Genomic DNA, 14,487 nt, shown 5'->3' on the forward strand with positions numbered 1-14,487 from the left:
AAAGGAGTTTTCTGAGCAGGCTGACTGTGTTTATTTACCTAGCTTTTTTTTTTTTTTTTTAAACAATTGGTATTACAATTTGGTGTTATAATGGGCATAAAAACAAATACAATCATCAGGAGTGTCCACCCCCCCCCCCCCCAGATCATCTCATCCCATTTCCATCTTTCCTTCCTATTTATCTATATGCAAATGTGACTCTTACCATTTTATACTGGTCATAGCTTCAGTATTACTCTTAGAGCACAACTTTAAATATATGTACCAGATTAATACTTTGACTTGCAATACCAAAATCTCCTTAACCATTTGCTTCTTGAGAGATAGATTATGTCCATTTTTTCCCCCACTATTAATGTTAGGATACGTATTTTCACATTTTAGTTTTTGTTTTCCCTAACACAGTTAGGAAACATTCTCAAGAAGAGTAGAATTCATGGTCTCTGTTCAGGGCTGGGTCAGGTACTTCTCTGCTTGAAAGGTCTGTGTGTGTCCATGGGGGAGGGCATGGCAGAGAAGAACAGACTGCTTTTGACCTGATGTGACCTAGGTTTTTTTTTTTCCTTTTAAAAAATTTGTTATTATGAGAACTTTCAAACATACGAAAAAGCCAGAGAAACAGTATAATGTGTGCCTGTATGTCCATCACCTAAACAGTTAATGTTTTGCCATATTTGCCTATTTTTGTATGAAGTTTTTTTTTTTAAGATTTTATTTATTTATTTGAGAGAGAGAGAATGAGAGACAGAGAGCATGAGAGGGAGGAGGGTCAGAGGGAGAAGCAGACTCCCCACCGAGCAGGGAGCCTGATGCGGGACTCGATGCGGGACTCGATGCGGGACTCGATGCGGGACTCGATCCCGGGACTCGATCCCGGGACTCCAGGATCATGACCTGAGCTGAAGGCAGTCGCTTAACCAACTGAGCCACCCAGGCGCCCCTTAAAGTTTCTTATCTTTTGAAGAGTAAAAGATAAATAGATAAACAAAATTTGGCATATACATATGATGGAATATTATTAGGTCTTTTTTTTTTTTTTTAAAGATTTTATTGATTTATTTGACAGAGAGACACAGCGAGAGAGGGAACACAAGCAGGGGGAGTGGGAGAGGGAGAAGGAGAAGCAGGCTTCCCGCCGAACAGGGAGCTCGATGCGGGGCTCGATGCGGGGCTCGATGCGGGGCTCGATTCCAGGACCCTGGGATCATGACCTGAGCCGAAGGCAGACGCTTAACTGACAGCCACCCAGGCGCCCCTATATTATTAGGTCTTAAAAAGAAGGAAATTCTGACACAACATGGATGAACCTTGAGGACATTATGCTCCGTGAAATAAGCTAATCACAAAAAGACAAATACTGTGTAATATTCCACTTTTATGAGTCTCTAGAGTAGTCAAATTCCTGGAGACCGAAAACAGAATGGTGGTCGCCAGGGCTTGGAGGGAGGGAGGGAGGGTGGAATAGGGTGTTTAATGAGTACAGAGTTTTAGTTGTGCAAGATGAAAGAGTTCTGGAAATGGATGGTGGTGATGGTCTCACAATACTGTGAATCTAATGCCATTGAACTGTAATGGTTGTGATGGTAAATTTTATCTCCTGTGTATGTCATCACACATTTTTTAAAAGGAATTTTCAAATGAACTTTTTACCCTGATGGGGAGGATTGCGGGCTCCTCCAGAGCCCCGAGGCACTTCTGGGGGAGCCCTAGGACTGCCCAACAGCTTGGCTTTCTTGTCTGGGGTTCCTGGAACTGCTGCGTGAGATGCTGAGTGTGACATTGGCGCAGCCCCGGGGAGCCGTGGGAGGAATGGGGCCGGCTGGTGAGAAATGTGGGTCAGGTCGCTGAAAACGCAAATGAAATGTGATGAAAGGCTGCCGCCTCTTCCTTTTCTTTCCCCTTCTCGCCTCTCCTGCATTCCCACGGCCCACCTGCCTCGCCAGCTTCCCTAGTCGCTTCGTGATTGGCCGCTCGCGGGGGGAGGCGATGGCCGAGCGGCGGAGGGAGGAGTTAAACCGCTACATCCGGCACTTGACCCACGAAGCCCCCGAGGTGGCCGAGGTGGGTGGGCTCTCCTCTGTTCCGGGCTGTTCGGGGCGCTGGGGTGGGGTGCGGGGGATGTGCGGGAAGCGGGGAGGGGGTGAGCCCCCTGGCGGTCAAGGGCGGGACTTGGCTGTTTGGGTCTGACTCTGCAGGGGAGGAAGAGGAGGCGTAAGAGGGAAGGAAGGAGGAAGGGGAAGCGGGGGGTGAAAGAAAGAAGGGGGGAGGAGGGTCCTGGCTCCCGCCTCTCAGGTCGTGCCTTTAAATGCAATGAAAGCATGCCTCCGGGAGCAGGGAGAGAGACATTTACGTATCAGAAGCCATCCCAGAGTGCTAAGAGTGATCAGAACCTTGGGAAGGAAGGGGTTCTTGAGGAAAAGGAGTTTTCTGAGCAGGCTGACTGTGTTTATTTACCTAGCTTTTTTTTTTTTTTTTTAAACAATTGGTATTACAATTTGGTGTTATAATGGGCATAAAAACAAATACAATCATCAGGAGTGTCCACCCCCCCCCCCCCCAGATCATCTCATCCCATTTCCATCTTTCCTTCCTATTTATCTATATGCAAATGTGACTCTTACCATTTTATACTGGTCATAGCTTCAGTATTACTCTTAGAGCACAACTTTAAATATATGTACCAGATTAATACTTTGACTTGCAATACCAAAATCTCCTTAACCATTTGCTTCTTGAGAGATAGATTATGTCCATTTTTTCCCCCACTATTAATGTTAGGATACGTATTTTCACATTTTAGTTTTTGTTTTCCCTAACACAGTTAGGAAACATTCTCAAGAAGAGTAGAATTCATGGTCTCTGTTCAGGGCTGGGTCAGGTACTTCTCTGCTTGAAAGGTCTGTGTGTGTCCATGGGGGAGGGCATGGCAGAGAAGAACAGACTGCTTTTGACCTGATGTGACCTAGGTTTTTTTTTTTCCTTTTAAAAAATTTGTTATTATGAGAACTTTCAAACATACGAAAAAGCCAGAGAAACAGTATAATGTGTGCCTGTATGTCCATCACCTAAACAGTTAATGTTTTGCCATATTTGCCTATTTTTGTATGAAGTTTTTTAAGATTTTATTTATTTATTTGAGAGAGAGAGAATGAGAGACAGAGAGCATGAGAGGGAGGAGGGTCAGAGGGAGAAGCAGACTCCCTGCCGAGCAGGGAGCCCGATGCGGGACTCGATCCCGGGACTCCAGGATCATGACCTGAGCTGAAGGCAGTCGCTTAACCAACTGAGCCACCCAGGCGCCCCTTGTATGAAGTATTTTAAAGTCAATCACAGACATCACGACATTCTGTTCCTAGTCACTGTGCAACTCTGAAAAATAAATTCTTCTATAACGACAGTATCGTTATATCATCCAATACACAGTCCATATTCAAAGTTTCCCTGTCATCCCCAGAATTCTTTTTACAGTGGGCTGATTTGAGCCATGATCCAAACAAGAAGTACATACTACATTTGGTTGTTCCATTTCATAGGCTTTGTTTAATCTAGAATAGTCCCTTTCCCTTTTTTTGTGGGGCTGTTGTCTTATTGAAGAATGACTCTGTCTCTGATTTCATTTCAGTGTGATTTGGTATACACCTTCTTTCACCCCCTGCCCCGAGATGAGAAGCCTGCGGGCACCAGCACAGCTCCCAAGCCCTCAGGTACACTGTCTTTTCTGTGCCATTCCTGCCAACCTCTCTGAACCATTCCCGGGGTAGTTTTCTCCTGCACCCACCCACTCCCAGTTCTCTTTCCTTGACTTGTCTCTGTTCCTTTGCTTACTGGCTAGAGGATCTGGTTCCCCACTCAGGCTGTGGGGCCCATAGCTCCTCACACAGGTTTCCCAGGGACAGGATATTCAGTCGGTGATGACACACACACACATTGGATAGACCATCTCAACCCAGTCCTAAATCATGTTCACAGACATCACTTGGCAGTTCCCCCATGGGGTATCAGGAGACCGACATGAAAATATGGGGGTGGAGGGTGGGGAGAAGAAAACAGAAACATCTGCCTGGCACCAGATGGGGACAAAACTGGCCTCATGACCTTTCTTGCGTTTCTTTGTCCCTGTAGACGGCTCATGGGCCCGGCCTGTCGGGAAGGTGGGTGGGGAGGTGAAGCTGTCCATCTCCTACAAAAACAATAAACTCTTCATTATGGTGATGCATATTCGGGGCTTGGTAAGTATACACACAGTCTTCATTTGGTTCTCTTTCTTGTACTGTCCAACTTTGGCAAGTAGCCTAATTACTCTGAGCCTTTTTTTTTTTTTTTTTAAAGGATTTTATTTATTTGAGAGGGAGAGATAGCACAAGCAGTTGGGGGTGTGGGAGAGGGACAGGAGGAGAAGCAGGCTCCCTGCTCTTAGCAGGGAACCCGACACGGGGCTCAGTCCCGGGACCCTGGGATCATGACCTGAGCCGAAGGCAGACGCTTAACAACTGAGCCACCCAGGCGCCCCCTAATTTAAGTTTTAAAAGGATCAGGCTGGATGAAGCCCTAATTGGCTGGCCTTCAGCAAACAACTTAATCTGTCTGACTCATCTTCCACCTCTTGGGGGTTACTTGGATCAAATGACAAACTAGACAAAGACATTGGGCCAGGCGGGAAGATATCTAGGGACATGATGGCTCAGTCAAAACAGACCAAGGGATGGCATGCCCGAGCATTTGTATGAAAAGTACAGACTGGGTATAATAGGCTACCAGGTTGATGTTTTAGTAGGACACCTCATATTGTCATGGGAGAGCTTTCTCTCAGAATGGAGTGAGCTGGGACGTACATTCCTGTGCCTCGCAAGAAGCCAGCTGTGGGGGATAAGAGTCTCTGGCTGGGCCGAGGTGGGGGGCGGTGGTGATCATAGGAATGGTGATAAAAGACACAGACCTGGGAATCTTTTTTTTTTTTTTTTTTTAATTTTTAAAAAATTTCCACTCCCTTTGTAGCAACTGCTCCAGGATGGGAATGACCCGGACCCCTACGTGAAGATTTACCTCCTCCCTGACCCTCAGAAAACCACTAAGAAGAAAACCAAAGTGGCCCGGAAAACCTGCAACCCCACGTACAATGAGATGGTGTGTGAGGAATGCCGGGGGCCGGGGTTAGCTGACTACACCTGTTTGTGGAAGTCAAGTGGTGTTGGAATGGGGCCCCGCCCATCCGTTTAAGTACCGTCCTGTGGCAGTGGCAGGATGGAGTACTCATGACATAGACCAGACCCTATGGCCTCAAAAGCCTAAAATATTTCCTATCTGGCCCTTCCTGTAAACAAGTTTGCTGACCCTGAGGGTTGGGATTCCACAGCTGGGGCGTGGCCTGGGCCCTGTCCTGTGGGGGTGGGGGGGCAGGGGGAGGAGTCCTTTGCCAATAATGAGCGGTGGGCCCAGTACAAAGCCCTCACCCGCCTGACCTCTCAGCAAAGAACGAAGTTCTTTAAAGCTCTTCTCGGGTTCCAAGTGCCTTCTCTATCCCCTTGGACTCTGGTTGGGGAGCTCAGTGGTCTCAGCCTCAGCCAGATCAAACCCCCATGGCCCTAAGCGTCTCCCTCTTCTGTGTTCCCTCTCTTCCCAATCTCTGCGCTTGCAGCTGGTGTATGATGGGATCCCCAAGGGAGACCTGCAGCAGCGGGAGCTGCAGCTGAGTGTGCTGAGTGAGCAAGGATTCTGGGAGAACGTTCTCCTTGGTGAGGTGCACATCCGTCTGCGAGAGCTGGACCTGGCCCAGGAGAAGACTGGCTGGTTTGCACTGGGATCTCGAAGTCACGAGACCTTGTGAGCCCAGCAGAGCCCTCCCCTGCCGAGGACCCCAGACTGCTGGGGGAGCCAAGGGAGAGGACTCGTCCCCTGCTCCAGGGGCCCTTTCCTTGCGAAGGGGCAGGGCCCTTGGTGGCCCTCCCCTCTGTCCAGGCGGATTGGGCCTCTGTGACAGGAGGTAGGGAGAGTAAGATGCTCTCTGCTATCCCCTCCTCTGCCAAGTGAATTTGGGTTGGTTGTGATGAGCAGCCCCTTGGAGGCTGTGAGGTGGCAGCAAAGTTTTAAGTTTACCTTGTGTCAAGGGAGCAATGCCTGGTTTGGGGTGCGTGGGGTGGGCTGTATGAAGTAGCATTTGGGGGGAGGGTGGGTGGATTATCTTTATTTTTATTTTTAAAAAATGAAATAGTAATGTTGTCCTGACTGGACAGGAAGCCTCGTGAGAAGGGACTTCACATATGCCTCGGAAGGCAAGAGAGGAAGACTATTTGGACTTTTTGTATGATTAAGGTTCTTATTGGACTTTTCCTTAGGTTTTTGTTTGTTTGCTTGTCTGTTTTTCGTTTTTGTTTTTCTATCTATAGGACTTACTTGGGGAGGGGCCCAGTGGGTCCTCGGTTAGAGCCCTCCCTCTCTGAGGGCAGGTCGGGGAGGGTGGGGAGGGGCGGGTGTGCTGGACTGAGGCCTGTGCGGGGCCTTTCTGATTTTGCCTCCAAAGGAGAGCGATGTGATACCTACGTGTGTAAGGAAGGGCCTCCCGAATGGGGCTCTGCAGAGGACCTGTATTCAGGGACCTGGGCTCTCTCAGGGGGAGTTTTTCGTCTCATCTTCCCCTACTTTGCTAGGACTTGCCCTGAATACTGTCTTCTACTCCTCCATTCTCACGGCCCCCCTGGGGACCATCTGGTCCCCACAGATACGCTGGGGGTGCGCCTCCATAGGTCTCTCTCCCTTCCTTTTTCTCCGGTGGGATAAAGTGCTGCTTCAGCTCTGATTTGCTTCCACCCAAGGGCGTCCCGGCCCTAGGCAGGGGCCTCTTGGCCGCAGATGCCAGGGGGCTCCCGTCAACCCACCACATCAACCCACCACACCTCTCCTTTTTGTGTGCTGTTTTCCCCAAACTCCATTTCTGTCACTTTTTTTTTTTTTTTAAGAATTTCCCTCATTCTGTGGGGCCATAAACCTATTTAGTCTGGAGCCAAAGGGATGCCCTAAGTGGAGGAAAGGGGCCTGGGGTGGGGGATTCCAGTGATGTTCTTTGGTTTTGAGGAGGCTGGAGTGGAGCGTGTGGTTGATCCCCTGGAGCTGAGCTGGGAGGGAGAGTTTGGGGCTCTTAGCTCTTAGACTCTTTATTCCCTACCAGATGGACTTCAGATTCACCCTTGCGCTTTACTCCAGAGGGTTGTATTCCTTGGAAAAAGAGGGAGAGACTTCGAATTTGATAGGAACTTTTTAAACCAGACTTGGCTGGATGTACCCCATGATGGGGGCATGGAGGTAATCGAGGAAACTCTCAACCATCCCTCTCCCCAGCTTCCTTCTCAGCTCTAAGGATCAGAAGTCCCCCCGTTTGCTGACTCATTCCATAACTGGAGAAAGAAGCTCCATTCACTGAAGCCACAGGGTAGCAAGGAAATCTAAACTTTTCTTTTAGGTTCAAAATGTCAAGGATCAAGTAGCCACTGTGGGGAAGGGGGTGGGGGAGGTGGGGACAGGGATGGAACTTCTCCAGATGAACGGACCATAGTTGTGTTACTGGCTCTTTGCCCGTAGCTCATTTTATTTTGACCTTCTGTGCCCCTGACGTAAAGAGGTCTGTGTACTGTACCCACTTCCCAGACGTCCTTGTATCTGCTACTTTCTCTGGAATTGTATTTTCTAATAAATGACACTTGAGAAAAACAAAACTAGCATCTTAAGATTGGTTGATGTTTCGATGAAAGCAGCTGGTGTACAAGATGAAATAGTAATGGTTGGTGATCTTACAAATGGTGCCTTTCAGATGCACTGTGCCCTGCCAAATCTAGCTTCAGAACAACTCGATCGGGTGAGCAGTAGTGTCCCCATTTCACAGATGAGGAAACAAGCTCAGAGAGATTAAGTTGTTGGCCTAAGGACACAGCCAGTCGGCCTTGGGCCTGGAATTTGAATCTAGGGTTGACTCCAAGCCTGGGGCAACCTCAGATTTACAGCCCCTTAAGTTGGTATATTAATTGTTAGTTTTCAGAGTGTTTTATATATAAGTGATGTCATTTTTCCATCACAACTACCATGGGAAGCCCATATGGCGCATTCATTCATTCTGTCAACAAAGGTTTACCGTGTTTACCAGTGCTACCTTGGCATGCTTCCATTCACAAAGAATACGGCCCCTGGAGTTGTGCACTGGACCCCGGGCCGTGTGCCAGGCTGAGGGTTACAAAGATAAATCAGGACAGTCTCTGCATTTAAGAAGTCTACCGCCTGGTGGTATTTAACCAACCACATTTTATAAAAGAGGAAACTGAACCTCTGAGGTGCCTTACAACTGTGAAGTCATGAGAGCAGAGCTGTAGCCCGGAACGGAACTCGCCAAATGGAAAAAGGAGGCCATGTGACCCTTGTTCAAGCAAGTTTTCAAAACTGCAGTGGGGTGTCCTGTTTCACCCTGGGAAATTCTGTGGGGCTTCCACGGGACTTCCAGTAGTAAACAGTAGGAAGTGTTACCTGTCTTGCTGGGTTTCCAAGTGGTTTTTGAGACGTCACGGCAGTTCTGGGCAAATCCCAGTGGACCTTTTAAAAGTTAGAACTTGAATCCGGCAAGAGTCTTAGTTGAGGAAATTTCTTGGCCAAATGAGGCAGAAATCTGAACCACCCTGAGGGGGTGGGGATGGGAGCTGGGAGTAGAGGAAGAGGGGTTGCTCAGGGAAAAGAGAAACAAAAGAAGCCCAGGAGGCTGGGTTTTCTGAGTGCAAAGAGAGGTGCCAAAAATGAAATAACCTGACTGGCTGGGATTTGGGAGCAAAGATTAGATTGGACTTAAAAGGTCAAAAACGAGGCAGCATTCTTAAGTTGAGAGGTAATTTTGGTGGCTGGACCATGTCTGAGGGTTCTGTTCAACAGACCACACTAAGGGCCTTCTTGGGGTCAGGCTGGGCGTCTAGGCAGTGTGGCCATGAAAATGACAAAGATGTGGATCCCGTCATCAAGGAACTCCCTGTTCAGCTAGGGAGGCAGGCCCGGGAACAAAGAATTACTGTGCGGTGTCTCAGGATGAGGCAGGAAAGGAGAGGGGCCAGGCAGCCAGAGGGGGCTTCACAAGGAGAGACTTGAACTGAACTTTGAAGTCAGAACACCAGATTTTCTTCTTAGTGTGATGGGACTGCCCTTGGAAGATTCTGAGAAAGAGACTGTAGTGTTCCAGTTTACATTTTTAAAAGGTCATTCTGATTGTGGTAGAAAGACCACACTTTAAAAATGGTGCCCTGGGGTGCCTGGGTGGCTCAGTGGGTTAAGTGGTTAAGCGATTAAGTATCTAACTCTTGGTTTCAGCTCAGGTCATGATCTCAGGGTTGTGGGATCAAGCCCCACCTCAGACTCTGCACTCAGTTTGGAGTCTGCTTGTCCCTCTCCCTCCCCCTCTCCCCCTTCCCTCCTCACTCCCACCCCTGAGTACACACTCTCTCAAAAAAAAAATCTTTTATAAAATAATAACTAAAAGGTCATGAGGCGCCTGGGTGGCTCAGCTGGTTAAGCGACTGCCTTCGGCTCAGGTCATGATCCTGGAGTCCCTGGATCGAGTCCCGCATCGGGCTCCCTGCTCGGCGGGGAGTCTGCTTCTCCCTCTGACCCTCGCCCCTCTCATGTGCTCTCTCTCATTCTCTCTCTCTCAAATAAATAAATAAAATCTTAAAAAAAAATAACTAAAAGGTCATTCTGGCTGTTTGAAGCAAGAAGGGAAGCTGCAGGGAAGGCTCTTGCAGAAGTCTAGGAGGGAGATGACAGGGCAGGGGGGTTGGGGGGGGTTGGTGAGAAGTGGTTAAATTCTGGAGAGAATTAGTGAATTTCAAGGTAGAGCCCATGGATTTGCTGATGAATTCGATGTGGAGTTGAGGGAAAGAGGAAGTGAGGGTGACTCTAAGTTTAGGGCCTTGGCAACTGGGTGAGGAGGACTGGGGGTAGCCATTGAGGGAGCATTGGGAGGATGGGCTTGGTGGAGCTGAATCAAGAGTTTTGTTTTGGGCACCTGGCTGGCTCAGTCGGTAGAGCCTGCGACACTTGATCTTGGGGTTGTGAGTTCAAGCCCCACACTGGACATGGAGCCTACTTAGTAAGTAAATAAAATTATTATTATTTAAAGAGTTTTGTTTTGATCATGATCAGTTTGAGATATGTGGACATCCACGTGGAGAAGCCAGAGAATGGAATCTGAAGCTCCTGGGAGAGGTCAGCCTGGAGTTTAGAGATGGACATCATCCGCATGGGGTTGAGATCACCTGGATTAGGCTAGAAAAAAACACGTGGGTGGACTGAGCTCTGATACAGGCCAACATTCAGAGGAGGAAGAGGAGGAGCCCCTGGAATTGTTGGGAAACCAAGGGAGGGCCATCACGAGAGCCCAAAAAAAGGTACTGTCCATATTCTAGGGCTGCCGTACAAAGCACCGTAGACTGGGTGAAGTAAGCAACAATTTAATTTGCTCACAGGTCCAGAGGCTGGAAGGCCACGATCGAGGAGTTGGCAGAGTCAGTGCCTTCTGAGGGTTGAGAGGGAGAATCTGTTCCATGCCTCTTCTACCTTCTAGTAGTTTGCTGGAAACGGTTCATATTTCTTGACTTGTAGGTGCATCGCCCCAATCTCTGCCTTCATGTTACACGGTGTCCTCCCTGCATGTGCATGTGTGTCATGCATGTGTGTCTGTCCTTTGTATAAGGACACAATCATACCAGATTGGACCCACCCTAATGACCTCATCTTAACTTGTGAAGACCCTGTTTCCAAATAAGGTCACGTTCACAAGTCCTGGGGGATTAGGACTTCGACATCTTTCAGGAGGACACAGTTCAACCCACCACAGTCAGAGGACTGGACTTGCTAAACTGTTCTTGGCGATCTTGATAAGGGTTGTTTGTTGTTGTTGTTGTTTTCTTAAATAGGCTCCATGCCCAGGGTGGGGCTTGAACTCAATGACCCTGAGATCAAGAGTCTGATGCCCCACCCACGGAGCCAGCCAGCTGCCCCATGAGGGCTGTCTGAATGAGTAGTGGGGACAAAGGTTACACTGGAGGCAGCTGAAGAGAGAATAGATGCTGAGAAAGTAGAGACCATAACCATAGATGACTCTTGAGAAACTTTGCTGTAATGGTACAGAAACTTGGAGGGGCACGAATCTGGGAGAGTTTTTTAAATTTTTAAATTTTTTATTTTTTTAAAAGATTTTAGGGGCGCCTGGGTGGCTCAGATGGTTAAGCGTCTGCTTTTGGCTCGGGTCATGATCCCAGGGTCCTGGGATCGAGTCCCACATCGGGCTCCCTGCTCCTTGGGAGCCTGCTTCTCCCTCTGCCTCTCTCTCTCTCTCTCTCTCTCTGTCTCTCATGAATAAATAAATAAAATCTTAAAAAAAAAAAAAAGATTTTAGAGAGGGGCAAAGGGAGAGAGAGAGTCTCAAGCAGACTCCACGTTGAGCACGGAACCTGACACGGGGCTTGATCTCAATACCCTGAGATCACTCACGATCTGAGCCGAAACCAAGAGTCGGACATTTAACTGACTGTGCCACCCAGGTGCCCCAGGTTTTTTTAATTTTTAAGATAGGTGATACTAACTCTGCATGTGAGTGCTCTAGAAGCTTGAGAGAGAAAATTACATGTTACAGGAAAGGGGCTAAGGGAGGCCAGAATTCCTTTGGTAGACACGAAAGGACAGGATCCAGGAGGCTGCTTTTCTTGTCATGGGATTGAAGGCAGGAGTAGTGGGTCCAAATGCAGGTAGATTGGTGGATTTAGTGGTGGAAAGATGAGGTTGTCTATGTCCAGTTGTATCTGGTTTCCCAATGAAGTATAAGGTGTGATCCTAAGCTGAGAATGTGTGTTTACGGGAATGCTGGAAATTGGAAGAACAGGCATTGTGAGACCGTCTGCGTGTGGGAGAAACAAAGCTACAGTGGAACTATCCAGTGCTGTAGGGAGTGGCTGGCACTGATGAAATTTGGGATCACAAATACGAAGCAAGTCAGTCGGCTCGGCTGAGTGCTTCCGCAATGATTGGCTGCGAGTGCGTAGACTCAGAGTAAGTGGGTAGTTGGGTTTAACTAGGGTTGGAATCTTGCCAGAGAAGAGCAAGAGTGTGAAGGGTCTTTGCAAGGGGACCACAGAAGGCACGCTGGGTGAGCGGGGAAGTGAGGGAGCGTTTCTGGGGGCTGATAACCAGGGCAGTGTTTTGCAGAGATGGGAGGTGGTAGCCACCCAAAGTGTGGGATGCTGAGAAATAAGATTTTGAAGAAATGAAGAAAAATGAAGTCAAAAGCAATATAGCCTTTATGTCAGGCCCGCAAAATCTTTTAAAACACATGTACTTAACTGAGGTTTAAATCTTCTCTTTTGCCCAAGTGCCCGTCAGCTTACCAGTCCGAGGACTTCTTGTCTTCACCAGCATGCCTGCAGCCATGGCAACACCGTGTTATCTCTGTGTCCAGACCTACCCTCCGTCTGCCTTCTACTTGATAGCAGGCTTGAGGAGGCTAGTTTACACCCCTTTTTTTCCTGTTGGGACTGATTGGACAAAGTCACGTATTCCTATAGTTTTTGGTACTTTATGATTGTGGTTTTTTTCCCTTTAGAACAACTTCCAAGGTGAGGAAAATAAAATTATGTATTCAACGACTAGATGGGGAAGGGGAGGCTCATTCAAGAAGGCTTTAAGAAATGTTTTTCGGGGGGGGGGGGGCGCCTGGATGGCTCAGTTGGTTAAGCGACTGCCTTTGGCTCAGGTCATGATCCTGGAGTCCCGGGATCGAGTCCCGCATCGGGCTCCCTGCTCGGCAGGGAGTCTGCTTCTCCCTCTGACCCTCCTCCCTCTCATGCTCTCTGTCTCTCATTCTCTCTCTCTCTCAAATAAATAAATAAAATCTTAAAAAAAAAAATGTCTTTCGGGGGAATGTGGTGTTAATGACAAAGTTGAGAGTAGAAAGCAAAAGGCTTAGTCATAAGGAAGATGTTATTATTTTAAATTATGAATACTCTTCCATTCATTCAACAAACATTATTGGTCACCTATTATGTGCCAGGCAACATGTTAAGTCAGGGGTTCCTAAACTATTTGGTCTCAGGATCCCTTTTACACTCTTAAAAATTACTGAAGACACCAAGGAACTTTTTTTTATGAGTATTATATCTATCAAGAGTTACTGTTTAAGAACTCAAAGCTGAGGAATTTTTATTTTTATTTTTATATATTTTTAAAGATTTTATTTATTTATTTGACAGAGAGAGACACCGCGGGAGAGGGAACACAAGCAGGGGGAGTGGGAGAGGGAGAAGCAGGCTCCCCGCTGAGCAGAGAGCCCGATGTGGGGCTCCATCCCAGGACCCTGAGATCATGACCTGAGCCGAGGGCAGACGCTTAACGACTGAGCCACCCAGGCGCCCACAAAACACTTTTTTTTTTTAACACAACACTTTTAATGAAAAATTATTTTTCAAAACCAAAAATTGTAGCAAAAGAGTGACCTTTTCCCCCCCAAATGTCTTTCATAGCTGGCTTTTAATAGAAGACAACTCCAATCTCCTGTTTTTGCATTCCACCTGTTGCCAGATCACTTATCACGTGTCCTCTAGAAGATATACGTCCACTGTACACAACTCAGGAGAAAGTGAGAGTTAAAAAGGAAAATAACAGCTTTGTATTATTATGAATATTTTTTTGGCTTTGAGGGCCCCCTGAAAGGGTCTTAAAATGGGATCCCCAGGGGTGCCCAGATCATATTTTGGGACCCACTGGGCAAAGTGTTGGGATACAGCCCTTAAGGAGCTGAGACCAGGGGGCACCCGGGTGGCTCAGTCGTTAGGCATCTGCCTTCGACTCAGGTCATGATCTCAGGGTCCTGGGATCGAGCCCCGCATCGGGCTCCCTGCTCCGCGGGAAGCCTGCTTCTCCCTCTCCCACTCCCCCTGCTTGTGTTCCCTCTCTCGCTGTCTCTCTCTCTCTGTCAAAAAGGAAAGAAAAAAGGAGCTGAGACCAGCAGGTAAGAACATTTACAGGTATACATAGTGTAGCGTGTTAAGTGCTCACATAGTATATAATAATAGAATTCTGACTGGGAAGGTGGGCAAAGACTTCAAGAAGGAGTTGACAGTTGAGATGCACCTTGAAGCATGAGTACTTGCATAACAGGGAGGAAGAGGGCTTTCTTGGCTGAGAAACCGCATGAGTAAAGGCAGGAAACATGTCCAACGTTCTACGGTGTTAACACGCAGTAAGGGAAGTTAGGAAGAGAAGGCTGATAAAGTATAGTAGGTGGACAGGCTGTACGGAGCCTTTATTGTGTGGGCAACAGGAAATAATTGTTAGGCGATAAATAACGGACATTAGCTGATGTTTATGCCCCTACTATATCTAGGTATTAGATAGAATTAGTTCTCTCACCAACGTGTCGAAAGAGGAATTATTAGCTTCACTTGACAACCAAGAAACTGAGGCTTCAATTATTTA

At 47.7% G+C, this 14,487-nt stretch overlaps 1 protein-coding gene across 5 annotated transcripts in view; it reads left to right on the plus strand.

Moving 5' to 3' along the window:
* Positions 1 to 7,706, plus strand: part of PIK3C2B (phosphatidylinositol-4-phosphate 3-kinase catalytic subunit type 2 beta) — a 66,185-nt gene extending 58,479 nt beyond the window's left edge. For all 5 annotated transcript variants that reach the window (XM_035010244.1, XM_035010242.1, XM_035010243.1 and 2 more), the window contains 4 exons: positions 3,623 to 3,704; positions 4,123 to 4,229; positions 4,996 to 5,124; positions 5,636 to 7,706. In XM_035010244.1, coding sequence (XP_034866135.1) covers positions 3,623 to 3,704; positions 4,123 to 4,229; positions 4,996 to 5,124; positions 5,636 to 5,824 — 507 coding nt within the window. In that variant the 3' untranslated portion in view covers positions 5,825 to 7,706. The remainder of the gene's footprint in view (positions 1 to 3,622; positions 3,705 to 4,122; positions 4,230 to 4,995; positions 5,125 to 5,635) is intronic.
* The last annotated feature ends 6,781 nt before the right edge of the window (positions 7,707 to 14,487 follow it).

The sequence above is a fragment of the Mirounga leonina genome, unplaced genomic scaffold (genome assembly GCF_011800145.1).
Source record: "Mirounga leonina isolate KUSES-001 unplaced genomic scaffold, KU_Mleo_1.0 Mir_154, whole genome shotgun sequence".
In the NCBI taxonomy this organism is placed as follows: domain Eukaryota; kingdom Metazoa; phylum Chordata; class Mammalia; order Carnivora; family Phocidae; genus Mirounga; species Mirounga leonina.